This window comes from Petromyzon marinus, chromosome 27 (assembly GCF_048934315.1).
Source record: "Petromyzon marinus isolate PM22_M1 ecotype Great Lakes invasive population chromosome 27, UKy_Petmar_22M1.pri1.0, whole genome shotgun sequence".
Taxonomy (NCBI): Eukaryota; Metazoa; Chordata; class Hyperoartia; order Petromyzontiformes; family Petromyzontidae; genus Petromyzon; species Petromyzon marinus.
The window spans coordinates 8,696,668-8,714,268 of record NC_133693.1 but is presented as its reverse complement, the minus strand read 5'-3'; the positions used below and the strand labels follow the sequence as shown (position 1 = coordinate 8,714,268).

Below are 17,601 nucleotides of genomic sequence, written 5' to 3'. Positions count from 1 at the left end.
GTAAAAAAAAACATTCACTTGCTACAAATCAAAGGCATGGACACTTTAAGAAATACCCCTCTTTATTTGAATATGTATTAAATACCACGAGTACCATTAAGTAGACGTGCAACGATCCACCCTCTAGAAATTGGACCAAAGGTTACAATTGGATTTTTAAAAGTCACATTTCAATCTTGTTTTTAGTGTATTGCTCATATTGTTTCTCGTGGTTTCTGTTTCATTTACACGGTTTTGTTTTCATCCATGGGCCTAAATGTTTCATAACCATCACTCTGGCCTGTCATTCGCATTAATACTAATAACGATTGATTCTCAGAGACACACACAATTTAAATCAGTAACCATGAGCAAAGGAATACATTTCAAGTGATGCATTGTTAAATGCCATCTATACGGTATGTGTCAAAAGTGCAAGTGTCAGCATTCATAGCTTCAGTGAATGCACGCATGTGAATTTTGGCAGTTGGTTTGACTGCGTTAACAGCCTTTAATAGATACAAATGATAGCGCTTTGTTTCACAGGGAAAAAAAATCAGTTATCCTCCCACTTCACTACTTCCATTGTATTCTATAGACATGCAGTGACACCGGTGCAATTTAAAAAAAACCCAAAGATGAAGCCAAAGCAAAAAGATGGATCTGCTACCGACGTACTGCGACAGCGTACAATTACAATGCGATGAGTAACAGTGGCTACCTGACAACAAGACGGTTATTTTATTATGCAGCACATTGGTAAAAAAAAAAACTGGGTATACAGTATCTCCAGCACCTCTATGCGAATTAAACATCGCAAAAAAGCAGCATCGATACGGCAATACAATATATTGATAACCCGTGACCGGATCTATTTTCTCTTTGCTTCACAACTGAACTTTATTTTTTTATTTTTTTGCTTGTTTTATTTTAGTCAACATCACGCTTGTAAATGAAACTCTATCCCAGTCTCACGAGGTCTCAACTGGTTCAACATATACACTGGAACTTGAATGAAAATGATCTGAGGTCCATCATAGAGGTTTTTGGGTTAGTTCGCATAAAAACAATTTTACATGATCTAACCCAAAAACCTCTATTATAGATGATATTGGTCGCGAAAGCCTACGTGTTAAAATGATCTGAGGTAATTCCTTCAATCCATCCCTCCTTGTTCAAAGAGAAAATACATTCTCAAATGTCCTTAACCATCAAAGGCTTCTGATTTCTGAAACAAACCCAGTTTAAAGGTATAAAAAAAAATATGTTAAAAACATTTCATTATAATTTAGAACAAAAACATGTGCAAAGTGTAATTGTATGCTTCTCAGGTAGATGTACACATCATACATGTTAGCACCGCATACTCATCTATATTTGCAAAAGGAGGAGAGTAGAGTCATACCCAGCTGACAGAAGTGTCCTGTGAAGTGAAGAGGGCAGTCACAGCGGAAGGACATCACCATCTCCCCAGGAAGCAACACGTCCCGGCAAGTGCCACCGTTTAGGCACACGTGCCGCTGGCAAGGGGACATTGGGACCAGGTGTGGAGGAGGTGGTGGTGGTGGTGGTGGTGTTGGTGGTGGTGGCGTTTTCGTCATGGAAGCTGGGAAGACAAGAGGATCGTCATGGACGATCGTCGTGCTCGAAGTGCTCGGAACAAACACATTCTGAGATGCTGTAATGGGAGGCATGCACACGGCAGAAGATGAAGACAAATAAACGTGCACAGTGCAGTCTCAGCGTAAGTGCACGTGAGCGCTTGTCTGTGCAAGTCGTGTGTTTGCATGTATTACCATACACGGCATTCACCAAAACATACACATTTTTTTTGCAGCCTACAATGTAGAGGGCGGAATTATTAACCGACAAGGTGATACGACGGAGTGTCGCAATTATGTAATCAAAGTTAATTAAGCGTTACACTTAGGTTTCTTTGATGAACACCGCTGTGAATGGCAGCACAAGAAGAAATCACGTGAAACAATAACGTGCAGCATATGCAAATTGAAAATGCTCATTTCAAGACGATGGATGCGTCAGAAAGGTAAGGATCAACATTTATTTTTGACTTGATGCACTTCTTCTGCTTGTTTCGTATGGCATTTTTGGGGGATTGCAACAGAATACAAATTCATGTCGAGAATTGATGCACTGTTACACCTCTACGAAATAACAATGCATTGTATTTTAAGACCTGCACTCTCATGCTGTGTTCCATTGCAGTGGATTGATCGTGGCTGATGATGATAACTGTGTATACCCACTGCTGTGTAAAGGTTGTCATTCGTATAGCTGTGCTTATTTATACGTAACAATTCAAAGGTTAAAGTGTACCCCTGCCAAAATGAGCAGGAGGCAGTGATCATCTCTATTGATGATCTTGAGAAGTGGTAGAAATTATATATTTCTATAGTAGGAGACGGTCTATATATATTAAAGACAACTATCCACGGAAAATATTTACTTTGTCTACCAGAAGAATGTGAACTGAGTGAACGGTTAGCCAAATAACACTGAATAATGTAAATACAATTGTGGTTACGAAAATCCAGATATTTAAAGATATTTGTTTTCATTTGTAGAGCGAATTGGGTGTTTTATGAGTAACTGTAAGTGATTGCTGTTACACAGAATATAGATGCAAATGCTAATATATTTATCAATAATAATATAAAACCCTTTGGCAACCTACTGTTAGATGATGTCCTACCCATGGTGTGTTAGTAATGGGGGGTTGTTTGGCCGTACTTCAAGGTACCGGGGGACCCAGGACTGGTTCTGCAACGATTCACCACCGATATTATCTGCGGCTAGGAATCACACTTAAGTCACCAGGGTCAGACTGTGCTAATTTTGAAGGTAAGATGTGGACTAGTACTAGGGTTGGAGTGTTTTGCTAAAGATACATTTTATCAAAAAGCAACGTATCAATGCGTCCAATTTTCGTTCAATCAATATGGTAAATTATACCTGGCCGTTGAGCTCTATATTGGGGATGACATGATGATGAGATGAAAACAGTGGAAAGTGCAAATAATAATGTGATTTTGCCCAATGCAAAGTCGAATACCAATAACAAAATATAGCTTCAATGATAATTCACATACACCACCAGAAGCATCTAACTGAAGCTATGACATGACTGCGTCAATTCAGTCCGTATAAATTAAATTCATCTCCATCTCTGATATCGGTGATGTTAATGCCTGTCATGTGGCACTAAGCGCCTGGGTAGCCCCAGTAGGCACTTGGCTGGAGACTTGGCAACGGTTCCATGGTTTGACGTGTCCTGACGTGACCTCGTGCCAAGTTGAAATTACATCACCGTCACTAGCACTCGAACAAACACTCCCTGAGTCTCAGTGTATGGATTAATCAAAGGTATTTCCTAGTGCAGCAAAATGGTTGATGGAGCAATTGACTGCTGGTGCCAAGCCATGACATCCTGTCCGGCACTTGACAAGTGCACCATCTAATTCTGAATGCGCATTTTGAAATGTGTAGTGCAAGCTTACTTTGGGATTTCATAAAGAGAGCTTAGATATATAACTGGACGGTATATTTAAATATTTACGTGCGCATTTTGTGATTCTGACTCAAGCGGTGAACCTTCACAAATTTGTACGTGACCTAAGGTAAACCGTAATTTGATTGGAGTACATTTTCATGTCAATAAATGTTTGGATTTTGAAAGATAGATACAATGAATTCACTGGCTCGAATTTATCCGCTTTGATTAGCTATCCGCTTTGATTAGCTATCCGCAATGGGCTCTGGGTGTGATTATTGTCTTATCAAAGAGTTGTTCAGAAAACACTTGCTGAGACCCAGATCCTTTTGAGCTAAACCATGAAGGGGGTACAATCCACAATGTAAAATCGTGAACTTTGCTGTCACACTTCCAATTTCCAAACGACACAAGTACGTTTTGATACAACATCCTTTGTTGCGCATCTCTCTGATACTGCCTTTGTATTCGGGAAGACTGCTAATGTCTGAAAGATGTGATCCAAAATCATAAATTTGGTGAAAAATCAACATCGGTACTATTCTCCAAATGTAAACATTTCCAATTTTAAAGTGTTACAACTCTTGCTCCTCAGAGTGAGATGGCTCACCTATGCAGGGAATTTAATGCAAAAAATATGAACCTGCGGTGTGTAATCTACACGTAACACAGCCACTCATGTGCAACAAAGCTGTTGTGGCAAATAAATATTGCGGGGTTCCTGGAATGGGAGCTATTTATAAACACAGCAAGAGAAGTTGTTTAAGCGAAAAGTATATGCAGCAAAAGCTGTGCTTCTCTATCCAAAGCCACTGGATCGGAAACGAAGCATGACAAGCTGAAGGCTTACTGCAATGTGCCAGTCATCTCCTCCTCTTTGAAATTGTAGAACAGAGACCAATCTGAGTAAATTGTCCTTTTTCACAAAGGACACACCAATTTCAGGCTAAGCTCTCACCTCCAAAATGTAATGCTGAACATCTAACCTTACCGCACCACCGATTAGCATGGTTGGCTACGCACGGTGCGGAATAATTTCAACATACATACATACAACTCATTACACACCCGGCTATCTATAAAAACAACGCTGAAATGAATAGCTGATGCCTCGTGAGCAGAATTGGCCCAATTCCACCACAATTCAGACATTGCGTTCAAGCAAGACATTATTATTACTCAGATTGTTTACAATAAAAAGCTTCACCAAGTCTCAACACTTTTTCAGGAAGGCCCTGCCAAGGTTGAACATAAGGGGGCGATATTGTGAGTTGTAATCCCAATTGAATGATTTGCATATAATTTTTCAGCACTGGAATGTTTGACCAACAACTGTTGCATTTCGTGTTTTTAGCTATGGCAGAAAACCGGGCCCTGAGGAAGCCCATAGAGGATGGAGGGAGAACATTCAAACGCCACACAGAAAGGTGCCTGGGTGAGCTATTGTCGCCAGGTCCTTCTGGCTTTAAGGCACTAAGTGTTATCACTACGCCACCCTGCCGCCTGCCGACATGATGGCACATGGCATCTGGCTTCCACGAAGTACGGCAAAGCTTAGCCATCATTGATTCCAGTCCGTCAAAATGGTGATTCAGTGGAATTCCAGGAGGTCAGCATCACAATTGAATGGTACTGCCGGTCCCCAATCCACAGAATTGGTCCGATTCCACTCAGATTCCACTGTGGTATTCAGGCCAGACAGATCAGCTACTTTAATCCCTGGTGATGAACGTGCACAGTTCATCGTGGCTAATGGACGGAAACGACGAGAAGGCAGGCCCCTGTATGTCAGTATTGTAAAAATAAAATGAGATGATATCAAAGGAATATAGCTTGACATCTGAGATGTATACAAACATGAGAATGTGTGTGCAGGGAAAAAAAGTAATGGCAGCACTACGATCACTGGTGCAGTGTCCACAAAACTTTCTGTGAGCAAATGAACCCGCCGCATCTCGCGCAGAGTCATCATGTGAATCATAAAAGCATTTGCCCGGGAAGCTCTCTCTTGTGTTTGTTCTCTTACTTTCCACCCACGCAAAAAAAATGTGGCCTGCAGCTCTCTCCCAATGCCAAACAGCATGATAGATCCGCTAAGCCCACTAACGACCTGTATCGCCTCTCTGGGATTAAATATGAAGTCAACGGTTGCTTTTTACTTGTAGAATCAAAGTGATGACTGGAGCGTGGTGATGAATCATCTACACTTGGAGATTTCATATTCAGTCCCCTGGGTATCAGCTGATGATGATTTTGTTGTTACTGTTTTGCACTGCAACCCTTTTTCTTTCTTAAATATCGCTTCCAAAAAAGTTAACAATTTGTCTTATTTTCTATGCAATAATACATTATAGTAGCTCATAACCCTGATTTTGATGTGATAATTTAATATCTCATTGTTTACCGGTAAATTTATTTCATTGCCAAGAGAAGTGAAAGGTACAATCGCTAAAAGCACAGAGGGGCTTTGGGCTTCATGCCAATACGTCACTGTGCTATAAAACCACATTGTCATATTTCTACAGACATTCAATACCCCTATTGATATGGCTTCTCCAAGTACTAAATTTAGCATTTAAAGTACATATTAAACAATGCTTTCAAACTATAGCATCTGGTAAAAGGAGCGAGATTAAAAAGTAAAAAAGAAAACGGTACATATATAGAGAAATATATAAAACACATATTTATAGACTGGCTTGTTCTTTACAGGCCAAGTGTGCAATAAAAATTTAACGGGTTCCATCTCTCTTTCTGAATGCCATGATGACTTTTGGGTGTCCCCAAAACAGGGGAGCCGTAAGAGAATTTTCAAGGCACATTTATGAGAACCATCTGGCTCCGTGACCAATCAGCAATTGCTTAACCCTTCAGCGCTGAGACCTTGTGCAAAAATATATATACATGTATACTGTATCACAGAGGCAGACATTTACTGTCAACAGTAAAGTGCAATAACGTTCGAATAAAAATGTTTTATTTAAAGCAATTATTACACAGTAATGCCATATATACCTAAAAAAAAGTGTTTTTATTTAATGAAATCTAAATTGTAATAATGTTAATACGACACCTTGTAAAGCACAAAATGTCACGAATTAACTAATGTTCGAGCATGTCTGCCATTAGATACCATAAGTCCGCATGTATCTCTACTCAAGCAAGCTACGCAGTGGCAGTTATTCATTTCAGAGTGGAAATGTCAAATGCTCATGAAGGGGAACAGTTTCTCCAAAGGAAGACCATTGTTTACTTCCAACAGTGTGCTAATTGCGTTATGATGATGACGATGGTGATCAACACATTTAAATCAGACATGCATTGGTGGATTCTCCAGAGTGACCTATGATTTTAGTGACTTAGTGTACTAAGCAGCAATCTAATAGTGCCCATAATTATCACTCAAATTATAGTCGACTTATAAGAAAAACTTGAACCTGTCGGCTGGGTGGCTCAGAGGACTAATGCCATGTAAACTATTAGAGATCCTGGGTTTGAATCAAGGCTTCAGCCACCTGTGATAAAACTGGGTCATCAAGCGTAGCGAGTTGATAGTATCAGCCAGGTCACCAATGACTTCCACAAAAACACCACGTAATTACATTGTGTAACGTTTTTTTGTTTGTTCCTGGGTAGTCAGTGTTCCAAATAGCATATGCCTCAAAAGTACAGAAAATGGCTATTATTCCCCACAAACTTTGCTTTTGTGACCAAGACAGTGATATTTTGAAATTTACCTATTTTCCAGAATATTCCAAATAGATTCAGTGCTGAGTAAAATTGGAGTAACTTCTACAACGTTCCAGAACTTTCCAGTAATATCAATAATAGTATAAATACAGGGGCCTTCAGCCCACCAGTTCAGTTTACTTCCAGCTGCCTAAGTAGATACATATATGCATTTTTCTGAGATGGCATCAAGAGGCTGCAAGCATCCGGCAGACGCATGTTGCTATGTCTGTGGCCAATTTATCAAGACAAGAGCGACAAAGTAATCTGTGGAAGCATCTGCTAAGATATGTGAGGCCTACAAGGCACATTTCGGCATGCCTGTCAGGGATCAAGACAAACCCTGGGCACCTCATTTCACCTGCGAGCAATCCAAAAAAATCTCTGGAAGGTAAAATGGACAATTGTTGCTCGGAAATTTACGTTAGAATTTTTTTTTATTAAATTGTAAAAGTGTTTCATTTAAAATGTTTTAGAGTTTTCATTGTTACTGAAAATATATATATATCATATATGAAAAATGTTGCGAGAATCTCTTACACATTAGTCATGGGTGAAATAAATATATTTTTGTAGGATGGTACAGAGGTGAAAAGAGAGCCATGAAGTTCGCTATCCTAAAAATTTGGCGGGAACCCACTGACCACTCAAGCAACTGCTACTTCTGCATGGTTGACCCTTCCATACGTCGGACTGGCAAGAATGCACCTGCTATCACGTGTCCAGACCTTCCTTCATCCATCGCCCCGGTGCCACACTGCCATGAGCTCCCCGTACCCACTCCTCCGGAGAGAGAGCAGCCGTCTTTAGAAGAGAGCAGCAAGTCAGAGAGCGAGGAAGACGTTGTAGATCCAGATGACAATTTCAGAGGTGGAGCTGAGGAGAGATATCCATACTACCCCAACCAAAAAGACCTCAACGACTTGATCAGAGATCTTAAGTCTCACCAAGTCCAATTCCGAGCTTTTGAGGTCTAGGCTCAAGCAGTGGAACTGGTTGGATGAAAGTGTGCAAGTCGCAGATCAGAGCAAGCGTCACCAACCTTTTTGCAGCTTCTTCACCCGTCAAGATGGGCTCTGCTTCTGCCACAATGTGACCAGTCTGTTCGAGGCAATCGGAATCACCTGTAACCAGCATGAGTGGCGCCTCTTCATTGACAGCTCATCCAGGAGTCTCAAAGCCGTGCTGATCCATAATGGTAACAAGGACCTGTCTCTTCCCCTGGCTCACTCGGTGCACCTCAAAGAGGATTACAACAGCATCAAGACCTTGCTGGACGCCTTGAAGTATGATGAATACGGCTGGGAGGTCATCGCAGACTTCAAAATAGTGGCATTCCTGATGGGTGTCCAAGGCAGTTTTACCAAGTTTCCCTGCTATCTTTGACATTGGGACAGCAGGGACACCAAGGCGCACTACCACAGGCGCGACTGGCCACAGCGGACCGAGTTCTCTATGGGGAGGAACAACGTCAAGTGGCAGCCATTGGTGGACCCCCGGAAGTTGCTGATGCCACCACTGCACATCAAATTAGGCCTTATGAAACAATTTGTCAGAGCTGTAGATAAGGAGTCGGCAGCCTTCAAGTACCTACAAGACTTCTTACCTGAGCTGTCTGAGGCAAAGGTCAAAGCCGGTGTCTTCGTCGGACCACAGATAAAGACGATCCTGGAGTGCAATGAATTCCCCAAGAAGCTCACTAGTAAGGAGAAAGCGGCTTGGAACAGCTTTGTAGCAGTAGTTCGTGGCTTCCTGGGCAATCACAAGGTCGAAAACTATGTGGAGCTGGTTGAGACGGCACAATGGGCTGTAGGATGTTCCTCAAAGTCTTTGATACTCATCTTGATAAATTCAAGGAGAACATGGGAGCGTACTAGGAGGAGCAGGATAGACTGGACTTTGAACGCCACTACCAAGGACAGTATAATGAGAACATGATGGGAGACTACATTTGGGGGCTGATTCGTGAAAGTGATTTACAGCATAATCGTAAATCTCGAAAAACTACTCACTTCTAAATCTTTTGTAGTAATTTTTTATTACTTTAGTATTAATACATGTTAATTTTGATTAATGTTGTTTTTTTTTACTTTATGTGAACGAAAAGACACAAATTTGCCTGTTTTCTCATTGAAAATAAGCACATTTCAAAATATCACTGTCCTGGTCACAAAATAAAAGTTTGTGGGGAATAATAGCCCTTTTTATACTTTTTAGGCATAAGCAATTACGAAATAACACTTACGACCCAGGAACAAAAGTTGTATTACATCGTGTTATTACTTTAATAGATTTGGATGAATATTTTCAGTTTGAATGCCTTGCAGTAGACACTTTTTTTCGGGGGCTATACAAGAATGCGTCACCAACTGTTTGATGAGAGGTTGCCGAAAGAACTTGAGAAGTATTTTCTCGGCCATCACCTTCTCCAGCCATTCTCTCACACGAGATAGTGTGACACTAACGGCTCTCTGCGTGAGTTCTGAATTGACATTTCTTTGTATCGTGACATAACAATATTTGATTGTTCATTCATTTACTTTATTTATGACCAGGTAAGAGGCCATTCAGTCTCGATATTCAAGGAAGACTTGGGTCAAGCAAATCAATATTGTAAGCATGTGATAAAAGGTCACATGTACCAACAGTGCGAATGGGATACTAAAGGGAGAAAAATCCCCAGATGATTTTTTTTTAACTGCATTGTGTTCCCAAAGTTTTGTGCCCATAAACACAAAAGGAATTTGATAAAGGAAATTGACAACCACTCTATCCGACTGTTTTTGTTCCCATATATCAACTCGTTCATAGTTTAAAGCAGTAGCACACGATTTAATATTGGTGATCAAAATTGGAACATGACCTAATGTTGTTATCGGATTACGTCCTGATTGGCAGATCAGATTGGTTTATTTTTTACTTGATCACATAGAATCTACCAAGACATCATTATTTGATTCATAAATTGATTTAAAAAAAAATAGTTTATCTCTCAGGGAGAGAGTGAGATATAAATAGTATTATCAAAAGTTATTATAAATGTATGTCTGTATCCCGATCGTTTTTTTCCACGCGTTATGTAAGGTTTATATCAAAGGGAGCTCTTTAACTCCGGGTTGTAGTTCGTGAACATTAAAATCAATGGCACCTTTAGGTTTACTTTTAGTTACAAAATCGTGATTTCAATATATACATTTGACACCATGGTAAAAAAAATAATCACAATTTACATTTGTATGGCGCACTTCATCCAAGGATCTCAAAATGGAGTCTGCCGCGTGAGAGTGCCACATAGCAGTGGTGCTCAGGAAGCGATGAGTGACAGATGAGTGACAGATGAGTGAAGGATGAGTGACAGATGAGTGAAGCAGAGAGCCACTGCGTGCACTCGCTAAGACATGGCCACATCCGGAAAAAATAATGTTGCCGCCAATAATAGGTATTAGTTTAATAAAATGAAGAAAAAAGTGCCTTCACATAAGCTGAATGTTGCCCGGGTCAGACTGAACCATGCCTTTTAAGCTCCGACGATTCAATGTAAATGCTCAAGGCTACAGCGGTCAAACTAACGCGACGTATCACACCTCCTGAGAGTAGATAGTTTTATAAAACATTTCATTATCCGGTACACATTCAAAATCATAGAAGTCAAAATTACAAAAACTTAATTAAATAGCATGCACGATACTAAATGAAGGCCGTTCGTAATCCTAACCATAGCCACTTCCATGAGAATGTAGAATTTTGTGCTGTCATTAGACTTGAGCACTGACCTATTCTAGTTTGAGTGGGGAAATAATTTGACGTATATGAAACATTAAGACTGATATATCGAGTCAAGAAAATATCTTTCAAATAAAAATATCCTGGGTTGTGTATAAAAAAAATATTAAAAGGTCAGTGCAATGTGGGGAGGTTTTAGAATATAGTTTTCAACGAATACAAACTACAGAAGAGTAGAAAGTACAAAGTGTGCCACGCTTCTGGATTTAAGTTTGCTTAAACGGCAATATCGCTGTGTTCCAAACTAAATCCCAAAAACATTGTACTTTTGGCCAATATCTGCCACAGAGTACGAAAAAGCCACTGTGGTCATAATGGATATCATTGCATGGCTGTGATGGAAACCTGCTTTTATGCCCGAGATGGCACATCGAGGCCCTTTGCAGAATATTAAAGCGTTTTATCTTCGGCTCTCACAGGCCACCAAAGGCAGTGGTGGGGGGGGGGGGGGGATAAAACATCTTTACCATAATAACCCTGTCATTTCACCGAAACCTTCATCAGAATCGGCAAACGGCTCGTATTGCACGAGCCATCGCGCGAAGCGGAAGCGAAACCCGTACACAAAGAACAGAGCCCACGCTCAGTAACGGCACTCGAGTATCTGTGCCGCTTGTGTGCATTGCACGTGGTATCCTCTCACTTGAGTTTAGTTGACTTTGATTTTCTACATGGATAATCCCGTTTAGTCAGTTGTCTGGCCTTTTTTTTTTCTTTTACAAAAGGGAGATCCAAGTACAACAGCAACAACAACAACAACAAAGAAAAGACAAAAGCATCAATGTTACAGAGAACGAGTGCAGGGTCCTTAAGGAATATTGCGCAACTAACAGACGAGGTATTTAATGATCGTAAACGAAACACACTGGAATAAAAAAAAACAGAACAAATATCATATGAGAGCAAGGGGTGCTCGAAAAAGGTTAGGTACAGGTGCAAGTAAGTCCTGTGTTTTGGACTAATAAGGAAACAAAGAGGGGAAGTGAAGGGAAGGAACACAGTATTGTATGCTAGGAGAGCCGTCAGACTCAGTGAGGCGTCCTTGGGTAAAATATAACACATTATTTTTAAGGTCATTCTGCACAGTCAAAATCCCTCACTATCCTCGATGCCACAATTCATTGCACGCCTGTGCATAAACTAATTCCACTGCTCCCTGTCTGGAGTGGTCAATATCTACTTTAAGGAAAGGTTTTTAACCTTTTATGGCAAAAAAAACAGGTGTTAAGATGTTCAAACAAACAAATATGTCCCCATTTGCAAGGCATCAAGTCTGCATTAACCACTACTTTGTCTGCCATTCTGTCATCCATCGGCCTTCGTCCCTTCTGTTGATGTGTCCTACCCAAACCCACTTGGCGATGCCTCTGAGCTGTATTCATTCTCGGTTCCCACGTGTTCCCATCTGTTGGCCTCTCGGTGTCATTGAAGGTGTGCACCGCTCCTATTTCGTTGAACTGTCCTCGGTCAAAGTCGACGTTCACAATCCACGTGCGACAGATGGTGGTATATGACAATCACTGTGTTGCACTCCATTATCGCATGCAGATTTCCAAAGGCATCGATTGCAATCCCGCTATTGTTCACCTCTGCATTTCAATAAGTACTGTACTGTGTGCATATTGTATGAGACGTGGTCAGTGTCCTCTGTTAAATGATGGCATTGCTCAACATAGTAAAATATACTAAGGTGGCATTTGCCAGAATGTACTTGTTTTGCAGCTTCAAAAAACATGGTTAGGATTTGGTCATTAAAATGTTGTAAACGAAACGTTCGACAATGTACATCTTGGTTTTAGATCGCGGTGGCATTTTGCATTCATACATTCACACAGACACACGTGCAATACACACGACATACATTAACCAAAGAAACAGAACATTAACATATACATACTGACTTAACTGTTTCACATGGCATTTTTCACAATATCGTGCATTAAAATTCATACGTATAACGTCTCATGAAAAAAAAAGATCCTTCGCATTAGAGGCCTGCCGTTAATGACATAGGCTCGCGTGACCTTAGCTATAAAGACACGCGTGTTAAAGAGCTCCCATTCCCGGACCTACCAGCAGCACGCGCGGAGATTCGCTCCGGCAACACGGAAGCATCCCCTGGGAGAAACATCTCCGTGGACGCGGCTTGCAGAGACGGACGCAACCACACATAACGGTCTCGCTCAATATCGCTCCTCAGCTGAGCGCTGATCTGGAAGGATGGGAGGACGGGTTCTGTCGGAGACGAGGAGTGACCGGCCTGCTCTTGGCTGGCCACTGTGCCGTCCCTTTGACGATAACTTAATGTCACAGCTGAAGGTTTAACGGCTCGGGTGGCTGCCCAACCGGGTGACGATGGCGGGTCCGCTGCACTTGACACAGCGCCGGTTGAAGGAAACTGTGAAGATGCTCGCCGATCGGTCATTGGTTTCTCTAAGCTGGCGACCGCTGGCAAGGTCTTTGGTTCTTCCGTGAACGGAAGCGGACGCGTTATGTGCATCCCTGAATTGGCACCAGGCCACGAATGCGATCCTGGAAATTCCTCATCGAAAACGGCGGTTGTCGTGCATTTGTTGAACGGTGAAATGAAATTCCTACGCATGTTGTCAAGGTGCTGTGTGGTCTTGGAGGGTGTCTGATCGGAAGTCACTTCTGTAGATATTACACTCTGCGTCGTTGGCGTTGTTGAATCTAAATCGTTAAATTGAAAGGGGAACAGCTCCGACGGTGATGTCATCAACATATCGGTTGATCCCGAATTTGTCTGTTTCAATGCTCTCGCCATTGAAATGGAAGGCTGCAGGGTAAATAATACATTGAGTAAAGATTTCTCAATTGGTCCAGAAGATTGCTCCATGATTGGGAACACACTCTGCGGATCAATATGCGATGCAAAATTCGGTTTGATGTCAGGCATTAAACTGGAAGGCTCTGACACACAAGTGATATTATTAAGGCCGTCTTTACAAAGGTATCCTTCGGGGCATATTTCAATAAGACAGTCATCATAGTTGAATTCACAGTTCAAACCCTGTGGGAGATAACAAATGGAATACATGTATTGGAAATGTTTCCAATCGATTAAATGGTTACATTTACAATACCAGAACGTGGGACACACTGATATAACATAGCAACTTAAACAGCACGTGTAAGCATTTTTTTTTTAATATACAATAGGCCAGTCATTATATATCCTGGAGGAATTCGTGAATTTTCACGATAAAATTACGAATTTTATTTCACCTCGTTCTTCCCAACCTATTTTGTGTTTTGTTTATCATCTATTCTATCCCCATTTGGACAGTTTTGCTAACTCCATTTGTACAATCCAATGGGGCCTTCCAGGCAACGTATCCTTGTCGCATTTATTTTTTACAAACAAAACCTCAACCCGTGTCAAGTGCACAGACAGTCGTCAGTAAAAGTGTAGCCTCACAAATCGATGCGACCCACAGAGTTGGTCTGAAAAAATTGCATTCCATTGAAACCCTAATATAAGTGTGCAAAGATGACGCCAGAAGGCAGACCTTCTTTGCCAGTAGCAAGATATAGTAATAGGTTTTTACCCTTTTATCTGGCACCTTCTGGCGTCATCTGGTCCAACACCAGTGTGAGACTAGGCTCTAAGAAAAGCTGTCTCGGGTGTGGACCAATCAATTTCAAGGACAGTGCACATCATTATCAGAGTTGTTTCTTTCTGTTTGCATTTTGACTACTTGTATTGTGGTTATTGTAAACATGATCCCTTGTATAAAGGTGTCAGTTTTGGTTCCAGATAAAAGGGTTAAAACCTATTACTATATCTTGCTACTGGCAAAGGAGGTCTCATAGTGTGCAAAGATTGCATTAGATCAAAAGCAGTTGATATGCTGTAATGTTTATTTTAAAAAAAAATTACCAGTGCTCACTGTTCGCTTTTCAAACTCAGTGGAGTTAGAGTGTAAGTGCATGATAATTTCAGTGACCGATGCGGATATTGGCTGTGTCCACGCCTTGATAGTTCAGTGCAAATGAAAGTTGGTTCGTGAGATCAATTAGTCAGGATGCAGTAGAGGAGATTTAGGCTCACCAGATATCCGGGGAGACAATAACATAGGTATCCCAGTTCATTTTTGCCCTCCTGACACACGCCATTAACACAGGGATTGGTGAGACACTCATCTGCATCCACTTCACAGCGATCGCCAGAAAATCCTGGCAGGGAAGGTTGGTGAACAAACAGATCGAAAGTATGCCATAAAAATGTTAATGGTACTTCAAAACATTTTGCGACTTGGCTATAGAAAATCGTATCCTCATATCGGATTTAATGTTGTTTTTTATTTTATAACCCCTTATCTGTAGCAAATAGAAGCATATGTCGTGCTATAAACATACCACAATTCCCTTTATAGGAATAAATATCATTCCCATAGCCATCGCCTAAAATGTAATAACACATTTTAAAGGAAATGAAATAACGCCATTGCAATTTTAAATGATTCTCTTTTTTGCAAGCATGCGCAGCATAACACGGGGGCATTGTACAACATTCACATATGACCAAGGAAATAACACAATTGAAGACGCAGCAATGAACTGGGTTTAAAATTATGGTTTAATGTTACACTTAGACAGATACATTTTTACCATTCAATTTTTTATTGACTAAATATATTTTATACTAACCACAGCTTTTTTCCCAAAATACAGTGCAAAATGCATTGTTATGGGTGTTGAGAAACTCATGAGCAAATGAAACATGTGCTTCAAGTTAAGATATCAATGATAATAGTAATGTGAATTTATAAGGCGCATTTAATCTGCAGATCCCAATTCACCATCCATATATCATCATGGTCAACGGCGTTACTGCCACAACATCTCCATCTCCAGCTGTTTCATTTGACCTCTAAGGTCTCCTCTCACTGTATCCCACTTTCTGGTTTTAGATTTTCCCCTTGGTCACTAACCTCTGGGTGATTTCGGTCAAATGTGGACATAGTGATGGACTTATATTTAAGCAGTAAGGTCCATAATACAATGGGGGGGGGGGGGGGTATGTATTGTGTTTCGTTTTTGAAAGAAAACCAAACAACTTTTCAAGGTCGTGGTGTCAACATTGTGTGTGCTTTTTTGTTACTTGAGAAGAACATTTCACCAATGTTATCTTGATTCTGCTGTCATTGTCACGTCATGAATAGGACGCATTCCCCCCAGATCTCTCGCAGAGCAACGCATCCCTTGGTGTAAGAGAATGGCCCATGGAAGCGGATATCACAGAGCTACCTCTGAGATCCCTTCCAGTGAAAATGTTGTATTTAAAAATGAGTGTTTCACGCAGGAATAATACCAATGATAACGTACGTCTAATCACCTTGCTAATAACAACATGCTGCACCATATATTCATTTTAGGCTATGCCAACCTAAAGGGAATGGCCAAGTCAGGCCAGATTTAGCTACACTTACACATGCTCACATATCCATGCTGCTTAATGTTTTCGTACAGTGCTGTGGTACTGTTAGAAAACCGAATAACATACTTTTTTTTCAGAAGACCCAGGACTCGTACATTCTCATTAGAGCAATAGCATATGTTCACCACTGCCAAACAGTCATCTCTATCAGAGGCAGGTTTAGCACTGTCTGTTATTTAGTGCTGCTCTTTCGACATGCCTCCTGGAATGTCCTTCTTGGATTTGTAGAGGCACCAATAAAAATGCTCCATTAATTCCACCCCACCCCCCCCACCCCACTTAAGCTGCATGTTAACATGCACAAGCTGGGCACTTTCCAATTCAGGCCCATGCCACCTATTTATTATGGGTGGTTAATTTGGCTGTGGCACTGGCATGGAGTAACTGACCCTTACGAGTGCCATGAGATGCTTTAGAGTCCATGAGCAAGCAGACCGTGTGCTTTTCGACATTGTGTGGTCATCAATGCATCGTAGCCAAGATAAACTGCGGTGAACAGCAGAGACATTTTCAGATGATGAATAACTGCGCCATTTATGTTGCATATAAGCTGGATACTTTTAGATCGAAGTAGAAGCTTCTCTGAAATCAATGGGCCCTGACCGTAGCAATGTGGAATTTCCACCTCTGGCTCAGGGCCATCAACAGTGCGGGAACACTTAGAATTGTTTTTCGTTAACAGTAAGGTACGTATATGATTATTACTAAATAATACATCAGCAAATAGCATTTTAATTACAAGACTTGGCTCACAATTAAAATTATGGTCAGGAATTAACTCAGTCCATCATTGCTACAGAGTAAAAAAAATAACTACTATGTGGGACATAAATAATTACCACCTTGAGTCTCTATACAATTTTTTCAGGAGGATATTGCATTGAGATGTTTAGCCGGTTCGTCAGCAAACATAGTATCCGGAGAAAACATACACATACGATGAGAAGGACAACGCTAAAATATCCACGCAGATTTAAAACGTGTATTGCCATGATGCCATCTCATGGCCACCTCGCAGCCCTTGCTTACAACACCTGGTATTCCCAGGTTAGTGTCCCATACAATTACTACACGGGCTCAACCTGCCCAGCTTCAGAAAGCCACCGAGATTGAGTGCATTCAGGGTGATTTTGTAGCA

General features: G+C 41.0%; 1 protein-coding gene across 6 annotated transcripts in view; it reads right to left on the bottom strand.

Annotated features, from left to right (window-relative positions):
- The window catches only part of EYS (eyes shut homolog), a 539,265-nt gene that overhangs the window by 93,077 nt on the left and 428,587 nt on the right, over positions 1-17,601 (bottom strand). For all 6 annotated transcript variants that reach the window (XM_032961555.2, XM_032961552.2, XM_032961557.2 and 3 more), the window contains 3 exons: positions 15,075-15,199; positions 13,076-14,033; positions 1,385-1,585 (listed from right to left, as the gene is read on the bottom strand). In XM_032961555.2, coding sequence (XP_032817446.2) covers positions 1,385-1,585; positions 13,076-14,033; positions 15,075-15,199 — 1,284 coding nt within the window. The remainder of the gene's footprint in view (positions 1-1,384; positions 1,586-13,075; positions 14,034-15,074; positions 15,200-17,601) is intronic.